This window comes from Helianthus annuus, chromosome 10, assembly GCF_002127325.2.
Source record: "Helianthus annuus cultivar XRQ/B chromosome 10, HanXRQr2.0-SUNRISE, whole genome shotgun sequence".
In the NCBI taxonomy this organism is placed as follows: domain Eukaryota; kingdom Viridiplantae; phylum Streptophyta; class Magnoliopsida; order Asterales; family Asteraceae; genus Helianthus; species Helianthus annuus.
Genome location: NC_035442.2, coordinates 61,293,990 through 61,308,604, shown reverse-complemented (window position 1 = coordinate 61,308,604; position 14,615 = coordinate 61,293,990). Strand labels below are relative to the sequence as shown.

The 14,615-nt window shown below is 41.4% G+C and overlaps 1 protein-coding gene across 1 annotated transcript; it reads left to right on the top strand.

Moving 5' to 3' along the window:
• Window positions 1-12,800: 12,800 nt before the first annotated feature.
• LOC118482628 (auxin response factor 19-like) lies at window positions 12,801-13,922 on the top strand. The gene is made up of 5 exons (XM_035978195.1): window positions 12,801-12,826; window positions 12,959-13,088; window positions 13,198-13,306; window positions 13,410-13,500; window positions 13,583-13,922. The coding sequence occupies exons 1-5, from the start codon at window positions 12,801-12,803 to the stop codon at window positions 13,749-13,751; spliced, it is 525 nt and encodes a 174-aa protein (XP_035834088.1). The 3' UTR covers window positions 13,752-13,922.
• Window positions 13,923-14,615: the final 693 nt, after the last annotated feature.

Genomic DNA, 14,615 nt, shown 5'->3' with positions numbered 1-14,615 from the left:
CGTCGAGATTGCTGAGCTGAAGCGCCGCTTGCAAGATCAGGTCGACAAAAGCGAGTCCTTGGAAATCAACCTTGCAGCTGAGAAGAGTAAGGCTGCCTCTGCTGAAGAAGCCAAACAAAAAGCTGAGGAGGCGCGGGACATTAGCACAACTGCTCTTAATGTGGCGCAAAACAATTACTCCGAAGCTCAAGGCATTGTTGATACTTTGGTCTCTGAAGCTGAGTGGCTTCGCGGCAGAGGAATAGCTTTGGTATAGCTTCTCTTGACTTTGGTCATATTTGTTGGAAACTAGTGTCTTATTTATTGCCTTCATTGTAGATGGCCAGCTCCATCTTGAATGCTGGGGAGCTTGACAAGGCTGTTGCTGTTCTGATTGATGCTTCCCGCGTCGTAGGCCATCGTGGAGGTTACCTCGAGTGTGCGCAACATGCTACAGAGATGCTTGGACAAGAATTCGACACTAGTCACTGCTCTGTGACTAATCAAGCTGAGGTTGAGCTAACCCGCGCTGAACATGGTTATGACCATTTATCCCTACTTGTGATGGATTTGGTTACTGAAGCGCTGAAGCATGATGATTGGTGTCAGCGGCTAAAGACTATTCTTGACCCACCAGAGACCGTTGAATTGTCTAATGAAGAGGAAACTGCAGGTGATGATGGCGGTGATGATGATGAAGGCGATAAGCAAGACGACGATGATGATGGTGATGGCGTTGAATAGATGGTGTTGAAGGCTTTGTGCCTTGTAATTTTTTGTTTAGATTTTGGATATGGCATGTCGCGCTTCTCTTAGATCAAATGAATGATAGGTTTTATGTAACCGTTGCGCGTTTGCGCTTATTGGAATATGATGTTTTTGTTTATTCTATCCTGTTACAATTATTGCACTGTTGTTAGAAACTTTGGTTAAGTTAGCTCGAATAAACGTAAGTTTAGCTCTTGTGCGAGTATAACTGCTCGGTCTCGCGCTATGTTCGCGGAGGACCTTGTAGGCATGGCTCAAGAGCTCATAATTCATTGAAGTGTTTTCGTGCTATTCAAAAGTTTAACATGCATTTGTAACTCACGAAGTAGTATGATAAAAAGAAAACATGCCGTATGCTTTCATTAATTGGGAAACAGGCGCTTAGGCCAATAATACATTGCAGATAAATAACATAAAGGGCGTTTAGCCAACAAGGAAATTGAGTAGGCATGTGGCCAATCGTAAGGGAAATGGCGCGTGGCCTAAAGTAGTTACATATAGCACTTGCGCAATTGTTGCGCATTCCAAGTGCGCGGTATGATGTGACCATCCAATGTGCGTAATTTGTACGCCCCCTTTCCTAGCACTTCGTGAACCAAGTATGGGCCTTCCCATTTGGGTGCTTGTTTTCCTGGGCGTTCGGCGTTCGAAGCCTCGTTGTCTCGGAAGACGTATTCCCCTGGAGTGAAGGTGCAAATGCGGACTCTCGCATTGTGGTACCTTTCCAGTTGTGTTTTGTATTTCGATTCTTTAATACGCGCAATCTCGCATCTTTCTTCCAGGAGATCCAAATCGAGACGGTGCTCTGCTTCATTATCAACCGTGCTGACTGCTGTCAAGCGCAGTGAGGGAAGTCCAACTTCTGCCGGGATAACTGCCTCCAAGCCGTATACTAGGCTGAAGGGAGTTTCACCAGTGCTTGTCTTTGGCATGGTTCGATGAGCCCACAGGATGCTTGGGAGCTCATCTACACAGCCTCTTCTCTTTGTGTCCAGTCGGGCTTTTATCCCCTCTACGATACTTTTGTTGACGCTTTCCACTTGACCGTTTTGCGCAACGGACGAGAATGTATGCTCGATCTTCATTTCCTTCATCCAGTTTTGAAGATCCTCAGAAGCAAAACTGGTACCGTTGTCTATGACGATTTTGAGTGGAAGACCAAATCTGCAGATGATGTGCTCCCAGATAAACTTGCGCACCATCATTGCGGTGGTTGAAGCGAGAGCCTTGGCCTCCACCCACTTGGTGAATTAGTCAACAGCCATGATTATAAACTTCACGGCTCCCGGAGCGTCTGGGAAAGGTCCCACCATATCAATCCCCTACTGTTGAAAAGGCCAAGTAGTGGACACTGGGATAAGATCATTTTTTGGGCGCAGGGTTTTTGGAGAATGCCGCTGACAAGAGTCGCATTTGCGCAACTCCTTCAGGGCGTCGACATGCATCCCTGGCCAATAATATCCAACGCTCATAATCTTCGCAACAACCATGTGTGGTCCTGCATGGATGCCACGGATCCCTTCATGGATTTCTCTGATTAGGTAGTTCGCGTCTTGGGGATCCACGCAGCGCAATAAGGTCCCCAAGAAGGACTTTCGGTATAGAATACCACCATTCATCTTATAATGCAGGGCCTTGTTTTGAATCTTTCTTGCCTCTGCTTTGGTCTCCGGGAGTATCCCTTCCTGCAGATACTGGATTATAGGGGTCATCCAGGATGGTTGCCCTATTTCGATCACACTTTCTTGGTGAAGCAGGACTGATGGGTTTTTGAGTACTTCAATCCTTACCTCTTTTGCGAGATGTTGAAAGGAAGTTGAAGCAAGCTTGCTTAAGGCGTCTGCCTGTTTGTTTTCGGAACGATTGATGTGTACTACCTTGTATGACTTGAATTTTTAAAGCAGTTCTTTCGCCTGACCCAAATATAAGGCCATAATGTCGCCTTTTGCATCATAGATTCTGTTGACTTGACTGGCGATCAAAAGTGAATCAACGTGCGCTTGCAGATTTTTAGCTCCCATTTTTATGGCGAGACGTAAGCCTGCCAGAAATGCCTCGTACTCTGCTTCGTTGTTGGTATTCTTAAAATCCAACCTGATGGCGTACGTAAATTCATGTTTTTCGGGGCTCACAAGGCGCAATCCTGCTCCTGCGCCGTCCTCGTTTGAGGCCCCATCAGTGTATAGCAACCATAACCCCTCAGTTGTATCTTTCATGGGAGTTTCGACGATCTCGCAATCTTTAATCTTTTCCGCTGGGACTTCTGTGATAAAGTCTGCAAGGACTTGACCCTTAATGGCTGGGCGAGGCCTATACAAGATGTTGTGGCCCCCCAGTTCGATCGCCCATTTTGCTAATCGCCCGGATGTCTCCGGTTTCTGTAATACCGTCCCAATGTGGAAATTGGTGAGTACGGTGATGACGTGGCCGGTGAAGTACCGGCGCAGCCTTCTGGAGGCATGTAGCAGCGCCAGTACCAGTTTCTCCATCGTTGAATATCTCGTTTCTGGATCTGTGAGCATTCTACTGACATAGTAGATTGGAGTCTGGACTCCATTCCTTTCTACAAGCAATACCGAACCCACTGCCTTGTCTGAAGATGACGAGTACAAGATGAGCGGTTCTTTTTCGAACGGTGTAGTCAGGGTTGGGAGTTCGATCAAACACTCCTTCATTTGCTGAAAAGCACTCTCTGCTTCAGGCGTCCACCTGAACTCTTGTTTCTTCACACAGTTGCGCAGAGTGCTGATGAAAGGGTATGACTTCGCGGCATGATTTGACAGGAAGCGGTTAAGCGCGGCTAAGCGGCCAGCCAACCTTTGCATCTCTTTGATTGTTCTTGGTGATGGCATCCGCTCTATTGCTTGGACCTTTTCTGGATCTACTTTAAATTCGCCATTTATGACCATGAAGCCTAAGAATTTTCCTTCCTCCATACCAAAGGAACATTTGGCTGGATTCAATTTCATGTTCACGCTTCTCAATGAGTTGAATGTTTTCTCGATGTCCTTCAACATTTGGTCCTCTTCAGGACTTTTTACCACCAGGTCGTTAATGTAAACTTCAATATGCTTCCCTATATCCCCAGCGAGGGTCTTGTCCATCAGGCGCTGGTACGTGGCGCCAGCGTTTTTGAGACCGAATGGCATCTTTGTATAACAGAAGATCCTGAGATCGGTCCTGAAAGCTGTCTTGTCTTCGTCTTCAAGCTTCATTTGAACCTGATGGTACCCCTTGTAGCAATCCAAGAAGCATTTCCATCTTTATGGCGCGAGGGAGTCTATCTTTTTGTCAATCTCAGGCAAAGAATAGCAATCTTTAGGGCATGCCTTGTTGAGATCAGTATAATCAACGCACATTCGCCATCCTCCGCTAGACTTTTCCACCATTACTGGGTTCGCGACCCAACTTTGATAACGTACTTCTCGCAAGATTCCAGCTTTAAGTAGTTCGCATACTTGCTCATTCATTGCTTTGGTTTTGTCTGCCCCTAAGCTACGCCTTCTTTGGACCTTAGGCTCAACAGAGGGGTAGGTGTTTAAACAATGCTCAGTAATGTTGCGCGGGACACCGGTCATGTCTGCGGGGGTCCAGAAAAAGATATCCATATTCTTGAATAGGAGTTGCTTTAGATGTGTTCTGATATCTGGTGAGATTGCGTAGCCTAGCATCACCGTTTGCTCTGGGTACTTGCGGTTTAACACCCATTTCTCTGGCTCGGTTGTTGAAACCTTCGCCGCTTTTGTTGGGCGCATCTCTTCCGTTGACATCACTTCTTTTTTGGCATAGATGATCGACACCCCCGTCTTGGTTGGAAACCCTATCGCTGAGTGTGGAGTGGAAGTTACCATGTTTAGCTCGCCCTGGGTTTCTCTCCCGATCAACACGTCAGGCCTTGATTTGATAGGCATCACCATGAAGTTTACATTTGTTGTTCTTGAATGCTTCCCGTCAGAGAGCGTGACGGGGAAGCTGATTTGGCCTAGCGTGAAGACCATTTCGTTGCAAAATCCAGACATAGGGTAATCAACTGGCTCAAGTCTCGCTTTATCATCCTCATCAAGCTGGTTAAAACACTGCTCATAGATGATATCAGTTGTACTTCCTGGGTCAATGAAGACGTACTCCGTTTCATAATGGCCGATAATACTGGTAATGACGACGGGTCGAGTGGCGCAAGGGCCGCCGCGCACTACCGGGAAAATGACCTGCTGTTCTTGCCATGAGGGTTCGTAAGGGCGCTTGCCTTTCTCTTTTGCGTTGTACCTTGGTTCGTTTACCATATGGGTTTCTAGGCGTCGGACTTTCTTGTGATTTCCCTCATCATGGCGTTGAATCTGTCGAGTTTCTTTTCGCATGTTTTTCACCAGGTGACTTAGCTTCCCGCTTTTTAGCGCTTTCTCAATCTCTTGACGTAGACTGTAGCAATCATCTGTCAGGTGCCCTGTATCTTTGTGGAAGTCGCAGTACAGGTTGGGGTCCTGCCCCTTCTTGTTTTTCATAGGCCTTGGAGCCTTGAAATCATGATTCTCCATCATCAACACCTCTTTTGGTGTTTTTATGAGCGGAGTCCAGTGCTTTTCTCGGTTATCATCCCTGACTGCTTTTCGATAGCCAATTCTATCAATTGTGTCGCGCGCATCTTCTCTATAGGGCGGCCTCTCTTCATGGCCCCTTGATCTTCCGGATTTCCAATCATTACCTTTGTACTTGTTGCGCTTGTTGTGATCGCGCGAGTTTCCTTTGGAAAATCGGTCTTCAGAATAATAATTCTTGTTTCCGGCGAGTGACTCTTCAGTTTTCGCGACTATCTTTGCGGCTTCCATGAGTTTATCCCATTCTTTGAGCATTCCATCTTTCCCAGTGATAGTTATGATGAGACTATCACAACGAAGGGCTTTCTTGAAGTGGCAGCGCATGAGTTGTTCACTTACGCCACCGATTTCCAAACACTCCTTGTTAAAGCGAGTGATGAAATCTTCCAAACCCTCGTTATCTCTGCGCCAGATGTCTTCTACCTCGGCCATGTCGCGCTGGTAACGTCTCTGTTGACTGAAGTAGCTCAAGAACTGCGTCTTGAAATCCACCCATGACTTGATCTTTCCCGAAGGAAGGCTGTCGAACCAGGCGCGAGCAGCCCCAGTAAGAGTTTGAATAAACAGATGGCACCACATAGGCATATTCCATCCTCCCATGCAACCTACGCTTGTGAAAGTTCTGACGTGATCATCAGGATCAGTCAATCCGTTAAACTTCCCAACTGTCGGGGGTAACTTCTCTCTTGAAAGTGGCGCCAGCGCAATTTTTGGAATGAACTTTGAATGTTCTACAGCTTCATCTGGTCGATAGGCGAGGCGAAAGTCTCTTTTCGCCTCTTCAGTGTACCCGACGTGTTGTCTTGGTTTGTAGTATTCATGGTTTTTCTGCAAGCGATTGAAGACTGACGAACCCTCATCGTCTTCCCAAGTTGGATCGTTCGGGTCAATATCCTCCCACTCATTGTTCATGTTGCGCGGCGTGAGCCGGCTATGAACTGGACCTCTTTGAAGGTGTGATGGATAGTCATAGTAGCTTTCTGTCTCTCCCCGTGTATCGCGCGTGTCATGCACGCTTAGCCGTTTGGTAGGGGGAGGTCTATTAACTCTGCCTTAGATGTTTTGCTGTGGGGGTATCTGGCGCCCCCTGACTCTGTCCCTTGGGGGTGACCAAGGACGGTTCTGCCGTTAAGACTGCTTGCTGTGCGACCAGGGATTGATACGCCGCGTTAATGGTGGCAATATTTTTGGCGTACCACGAGGCTGGAGTTTCGCCCTCTGGTAGCCCTAGTAGCGCCGAAACGCTCTGAGGTGGAGCCGGGTTTGAAGGTCCCTCGCCATTGTTTCCTGGAGTCACCGTCTGAGTGATGCGGGTGATACTCCCGCGTGGTCCCCAGTGTTGGTTATTTCGATTTCGCTAATCTCTTCAATGTGTTGGGGTTGGACGTTTTGATTACCCTCGCCCAACACCGCATTAGAGTTTTCCAAAATAGTATTTCCCAAAAATATACTGAAGAAACACTGAACTAATTATAGGACTAATCAGTTGGGTTTATGTTTCTGCCATAAGAGGTTAATCTTCTAATGACTCTCTAAGCTTCGTCCAGAACGTCTAATCCTGCAAAACAGAACACTGTTACTCGTTAAGAGGGGAATATGGGGGTTTCCCTCTTAACCGGGCTCCGGCGTGAGAATAAGCGACTGCTTTGGAAGGGTAATTAAGTATTAAGAGTGTGGGTAGAGGGAGTGGAATGTTTAACCTGTGAAGTGAGTACCCTATTTATAGCCGGAGAGGTGTAAGAGGATGTGGGCTGATGGGCCTTGGGCCAGGAGGCGACAACATAGCGGATATGCTCTTTGTCTCACTGGTGTCGACCGCTAGTGGCTTCTAGAAGTTCTCCGGTGCTGGCGCACCTTGATTGGAGCCACGTGTCACTACTGTCGGCCTTGCTGTCTCTCTGCCATCGGCAGGCAAGTGGAGATCGTGGGGTAGGTGTCTCTGCCCTTTGATTGGTGCCACGTAGGCGTCCTTCAGTATCTCTTGTCTCCTGCATGTCAGACGATCATGGAGCACGATTGAGCAGGGCCAGAAGGACGTTGATTGGCTCTTTTCTTCTGCCACTTGTACCTTGGGTACTATCTGAAACAGCCTTGCGCCGTTGCCCTGCACGATTCTTGCTGGGCACGTAATTATCTCGCGCAGGGTATGTTGGTTGAATGCTCCTTCAGAATGCTAAGTGTTGTAATTGCAGTTTCCTTTTGGCCGGACCTCGCGCCTTCTTAATTGGACGTGTCGTAGCTCGCGTGAGGTTGCCAGTAAGAAAGTTGTTGAATAAGGAGTGTGGCCCTGCGCGCAGCCTTGATGGAGGCTTGCGCGGCTTTTTTGGGACCATACCCCTTGATATACGAGTAAGAGTATTTTCCCGATATATACATAAGTTACGTTTTAAAGTTCGCGTTGTAACAATAATACTTGTATAACTTAAATAATTATTTTGTGAGAGCGTTGGTATTATTTTGGAGTCGAAATTTCACGGTATTTTCAAGTTATATTATTTTTACCCTAAAAGTAATATATCTAGAGCACAAAATAACAAACAATCACACAAACGTTTTATAAAAAAATATATATTCTAAATATATATTTAACAAATTTTATTTACGAAAATCGACCTCCGGCACTTGGTATTTTTGTAATAAAAATCATGGCGAAGTTTTATTTTGAAAACCAAGTTAAAAATATATTTATAAATGCTTGTTAGAAAAATATTTCTAAGTGTTATACTTCTAGAAAAATTTCGCCAGAGTTTCCTCTGTAAATGGAGGTGTCCATGCTTTTAGCATATCATTTTCTTTTTGTACAATCAATCAAACAATTTAACAATCAACATCAAATAATCATAACTACACAAGATTTACATGATTTACCCATATATCTTCTCTTTATACACCCTTTATCACTTTATGTTTAAGACTTGTTCATGTTATTTAGAGTTTCTTAACTTTTTATCATTCTATCATCTATTAACCACTAAATAGAAGAACAAGATGATGTTTTAGAGCAATTACTACTAGCACAAGGCTAGGGGAGAAACAAGGCGTAAAAGTGGTGGATAAAAGAAAACAAGAGTGGTCCTTGAACTTCCGAGTGCACCAAGCTTGTTTGTAGGACTCCTTGAACCTTTGTATGTATGTAAAATAGCTTGAATGAAACTTGATGGTGGGTGTATGGTGGTGATGGTGTTCGGCCGCAAGCAAGGGGAGGAGGAAAGGAGAGAAGGTTTGATGTTGTGATGGTTGGAAGTGAGAGAGTGATGATCTTATGTGCATATATATATATATAAACCAATTTTCTCTATTATCCAACATATAAAGTGTTTCTAAATATCCAACATAAATCAATAAAATAATCAAAGAAAATGGAAGTGGGTCACCCCTTGTGGTGACCGTCAAGTAGGGGGGTATGGGGTTGGGTGGTGATGGTTTAGTTACTATCTAGTTAGGATCCAAAGGTGTTTAGTTAGAGCATTAGTGTGTTATTTAATATAAAGTGTGTTAGGGTGTTCGGGGACCCTAACTAGCTCAGAAAAGTAAGAACAATGTGTTTGGCAATATTTTTATGTTCCGGGTAAAGTCCGGTTGTTCAGTTGGATGTTGATCCGTTAAAGTGCTAAGTAAAGCTTTAAAGTATCTTTTATATTGTTTTTAGTGACACATTAAATTCCCAACACTTTAGTGTCTAGGACTATTTTGCCATTTGCACTTTACTAGCATTGTTAAATGCTGAATTTTGGTATTTAGTGCAGAATTTTGCACTTTAAGTATGTTTTAGGCACTTCCGGTCACTATAACTATCACCTAGTGACGCAGTTTTATGGTCCTCACCTCCCTACACTCCCTACTAGTGTAGTATTCTATTCCTGGCTCACACTAGCCTCCAAAAACAATGTCTGTTTAGTGCTGGCATTATCAGCATGTTTACTGGGTTATCCGCTCATTGTGCTAACTGTGCTTTGTGCATAAAGGTTGTCACTAATGTTTGTGTGTAAATAATAAAGTGACAGTATAAAAGGTGATGCATGAGTATGTATGTATCAGAAAACAGAAAGCAGTTTATCCATAATTGTAATCAAGCACAGTAATTAAGCACTAATTAAATATTAATTAATTTGTACGGATACCTGGATTTGTGAGGGTTGTCACATGTTAACATAATACATATATACATATATATATATATATATATATATATATATATATTCTTTTTTTAATAATCAACTTAATTATATAAAAAATATATTTAATTAACTAAAAAGAATATGATGATCATGCTATGGTTCGGGACTCAAAAGTTCCGAGCTACGCGATAGGCTGGGTCGATTAGCGAGACATGGGCTTCGGTTCAAATGGTTCGAGTTGATTCAACACGACATGGATTTGGTTCCAAGTTAATCGCTTTTATAATGTAAACTAATAATATAATTTAGTTAAGTATAAAATTAGCTCGTCAAATAAATAAGTATGTAGGTTCGATTCATAGATACGAAAATGAACGGTTTATACCTCGAAGTTACGGGTTGTCACATTAGCACCTAAAGCACATGTGAAAATAGGTATGTCAGCATAAAAATGACTGTGAGATACATAGGTTTTGTTGATGAACGATTCATGACTTGTAGTTAAAAGAAGCATTTAACAAAAAGTAGTCATGAACCTTGTAAAATGTTTTCTTTTATAAAACCATGTGAAAATCGATATGAAAATCCGATGATATAAAAGAATAATGCATGGTTAAATAAATAACCAAGTAAAAATGAATTTGTATAAAATATGTCATTTGTAACACAATTTCGTGTCTTTGTGTAAAATGTATCATGTCTTTGTCGAAGTGGTTTAAATAACGCTACGATATGTGATATCATAGAAGCACTTATATATAGGAAGTACCAGTGGCGTATCCACCATGCTTTTATCATATTACACATCGCCTCGTTATGTAAATCACTTATCAATAACCACCCAAAATGTCTTGTTTAAACAAATGTCAAAATGTTTATGTGTAAACGATGTTCAAATGTCAAATGTAAATCATGTCTTGTATACTCATATGTTATGTATGGCAAGTAAAAAGTATCTACTCATACCATATGTATAATGACAAATGTCACGTATGGTGAATAAAAGTATTTACTCAACCCCATATGTAAAATGTACAAAACAATGTTTTTGAATAAACCTAAGTTTAAATCAAAGGTTATGTTTTGCAGAAAACAATGCTTTATGATTACAAACATCTATGCAGTAATGTTTATCGCATACATTCAAGCCTTGAGACTGTCGCATAAACCCTTAAACGAATTAAAGGTTTATCAATTATCTATATCGGATTCTGTCATTCCCTACTTCCAAACAAACCTAGGAAGTCGGGAACGGGATTTGTCAAGTCCTATGGTACCATTACATACTACCGAGCGGCGTGATCAATGTTAATGAATGTATTATTGTCCCGTTAAACATACTAAATGTCATAACCAATGTAAGCATGCTATGTGAAAACCATGTACTAAGTATGCTAAGTAAACATACGAAGTAGAAATGTCCATGAAATCAATGTGCTAGCATGCTCAGTAAACATACATAGCAAAAATGTAATGTAAATCAATGTGTCCATATGCTGAGTAAACATATGCAACAAAAGTGTCTATGAAATCAATGTGCTAGCATGCTCAGTCAACATACACAGCAAAACATAATTGAAATCATGTACTATATGTGTACTAACTAAACATAGCAAGTATATGTCATAAAAGCATGAAAAGCACGAAAGTAACATGTAAGCACAAGTGTTTCACCCCAAAATAATTGAAAGCAGTAAAAGAGGGGACTGTGTAGTCACTTGGGATTGCTTATTAGTCTTGAAATTAAGACCAAATAAAACTTCAAGGATCACGGAATCAAACGACACCTAATATATGTAACTACGTTAATAATCGGATTATAAATCGGGAGATAGGATAGAATGAAGTTCTCTAAATTAAATGAGTATTGGAACTCATATGGCATGATTTAATAGACTTAACATTCTGATTAGAAAGTTATCCTAAGTGCTTTTGACCCATTTCGACTTGTTAAGATAGTTTAAGCTACTTTAACGTGTCGTTTGCGTAAAACTAAGGTCGGATGGTTATCTATGTCCTATGTTAGGTCTTATATGCCCAGTTATGTTTAAATATGTTACTAAATCAGTTTAGATGTCAAAAATTTGATCACATATGCAAAATATGAATTTATGCTCAAAAAGGGCATTTTGGTCATTTTTAATGGGCATAATAACGACTTAATGAATAACTAACCAACCTAAGTGATCATTAGGTATAACCTCAGTAGAATCACATGACCAGATTATATCATTAACACAAAAGTTTCCAAGTTTCATAGTTTCCACCAGTGACAAGACTCCAGTCTCTCGTTCAACCAAGTCTCAAGTTTCACGAGTCTCAAGAGTCAAGCACCAAAGTATCAAGAATCAAGAATATAGCTTCCAAGTATCAAGTATCAAGAGTCAAGAATCTAGAATTAAATATCAAGAATCATAGTTTCACTAAGTATCAAGAATAAAGATTCAAGTATTAAGAATCTAAATTTAAGAATCAAGTATCATAGCATTAAGACTCACAAAGTTTTGAAGATTCAAGCATCACGAGTATCAAAAGTGACAATAGTTTTGCGTCTAGGCGGATTTTTAATTTGTGTTGTCGGTCTGTTAAGAGCACGGGGGCTTGGTTGATTTCCTTGTTTTGATGCCTTATTCTATACTTTTTCCATAATTAAATGAGACACAATTATTGACACATGATGTTGCAATAACCAACTTCTTCATGATCATATTAGCCTTTTTACACTAACTTCTTGCTATATAATCGGGTTACAACATTTTAAATTTTTTTTGAATATCTACACACAAAACGATTGGGTGTCAGCCCAATGGCCACCAGCCCGCATTCTAACCCGGAGGTGGTGGGTTCGAGTCTTGCTCGTTCCCAATGCTCCTACGGTAGCGGATTTACCCCCAGACTCAGGCTTGCTGGGTGGCGGTCTGCGAGGTGGGATCACCTCGGCGATTGGGAGGACCGTGGAATATCCCCCCCCCCCCACAATGTAAAGATAAAATTGGGAAAAATCAAGCAAAATACACAATGAAACCAACACTAACACAAAACATAAATTACTAAAGTAACAGTCAAAGATTAGAAACATTGGTACTAAAACCCTAACCACTGTTTGACCAAAGTCAAACCACTGTTTGCAAAAAAAGTCTGTTTGACCAAAGTCAAACCACTGTTTGCAAAGCTGTGATTCTTAGTAGTTCAAAAGTCTGTTTTGACCAAAGTCTGTTTAACCAAAGTCAAACCACTGTTTGCAAAAAAATCAACCACTGTTTTCTCCACAAAACACTGTTTTAACCCAACAGTGGTTTCAAACATCTGTTTTCATCCATCTGTTGACCAAAGTCAAAAGATGCATCAACCACTGTATCAACAGAGGTATCAACAACAGTGGTTTTAATTGATGAGCATTAGTTATGAAAATAAAATATAATACAAAATCATATTGATTAAAATACATAATTATTTATATTTATTAGCAGCTTGATAGAGAAGCATTATTGAGGTCAGATATGCTAATGAAAGTACACAAGCCATAAACAAATTTTTTTTTTGCAAAACTTTGATCGCAAGTGATACAAGCACTCATGGAGGATTTTCGATTCCTCGTCGGGCCGCTGAAAAGATCTTCCTACAACTTGTGAGTACATGTGGCAAAATGGGTCAAAAAGGTCAACTTTTCGGGTAGGTCAAAAGTTTTTGTCAACCTAAAACAGTTTTTGTCCCATCGATGTTTTATGTGATGACAGTCAATTTTTCTTTATTTTTCCATAGGATTTTCTTTGCAGTCGCCTGCACAAGAGCTTGTGGCCAGAGATTTACACGACAATGTGTGGACGTTTCGCCATATCTATCATGGTGAGTCGAGCTTGTTTTTTTTAAAGCAAGGTGATCCATCAATAGTGTATGTGATAAAACACACTAAAGAAATACTGAAACCAAATCATTCTTCAAAATTCAGGTCAACCAAAACGTCACTTGCTTACAACCAGTTGGAGTCTCTTTGTTAGTGGGAAGAGGCTTTTTGCAGGAGACTTGATCTTGTTTATTAGGTAATCCACTGTTTTTATGTATTATAATTGATATATGCGTTAAGTACACTCAGTAGCTTAATCTATAATTATATAACAACAGGGATGAAAAACAAAAGCTTCTTTTGGGTATTAGACGAGCTAACAGACAACCAGCAAATTTATCATCATCGGTTTTGTCCAGTGATAGTATGCATATTGGCGTATTAGCTATTGCTGCCCATGCAGCTGCAAACAACAGCCCTTTTACTGTGTTCTATAATCCAAGGTAAACTAAATTTAGTTTCAAATTATAATTACGTATTTAGTTAACAATGTAAATAACATCCAGGCAAACAGGAGCAAAATTCCACTGTATACGAAAACGTTCAAACTAACAGCATTTTACAAATCAAATTAACATACTTCTACCAGTAACTTCCCAAATCCGAAACAACAACTTAGACGGTTTTGTAGTCTTGTCTTTATGTAATGTTTCTTTAGTTTTAGCGGTTTTCGCATCGTGTATCTCTCTTTCGAGTCTCGTCATACGTTTAACCAGTAACTTGTCCAGGCCTGGAAGCGATTCTTTGGAAGACACACGCCCACCACCATTAGCAACACGAGAATCGTTTTCGGCTTCAGCTAAAGCAGCGTTTAGACCACATGTTGCAAAGATAGTCGCAAGAGACGCAAGTTCTTCTTTGCTTAAACATCTTTAGCCTTTGCAACATCACGTCCACAAGGTTTTCCTTATTCGATTCCACCTCGTTACATGATTTCGATTCAGACACAAGACCAGTATCGAATTCACATTCTGACGACAATTCACATTCTAAATCAGGATTTTGACTAATTTTTTTTCAAGATTTGTTTAAATTCTTGTTCGCCGATGGACGCACAAGTTGAGAGCCTGACGAACGCAGCCTTCACAGCATCTGCCACTTGTTTATCAACCTCGAATGCTGTGTCGAATGACGTAGTAACCGTATGATTGTGGATTTGCCTCCGTTTCCCGCTGATGTTTCTATTTTGAAATGCTTTCTCGGGCAATCTTGTCTGTCGTAAATGATCACTCCTATTTCTTTTATAGATTCAAAAGCTTCCGTCGTGTTTTTTTTTCTGCTTGCGCCAAAACATCTTCAGCTTCTTTACTG

Coding starts and splice junctions, on each gene's coding strand:
- LOC118482628 (XM_035978195.1), top strand. CDS start 12,801: ATGCATCAACCACTGTATCAACAGAG. Junction 12,827..12,958: donor CAACCACTGTATCAACAGAG/GTATCAACAACA, acceptor TATTGAGGTCAG/ATATGCTAATGAAAGTACAC. Junction 13,307..13,409: donor GTTTCGCCATATCTATCATG/GTGAGTCGAGCT, acceptor TTCAAAATTCAG/GTCAACCAAAACGTCACTTG.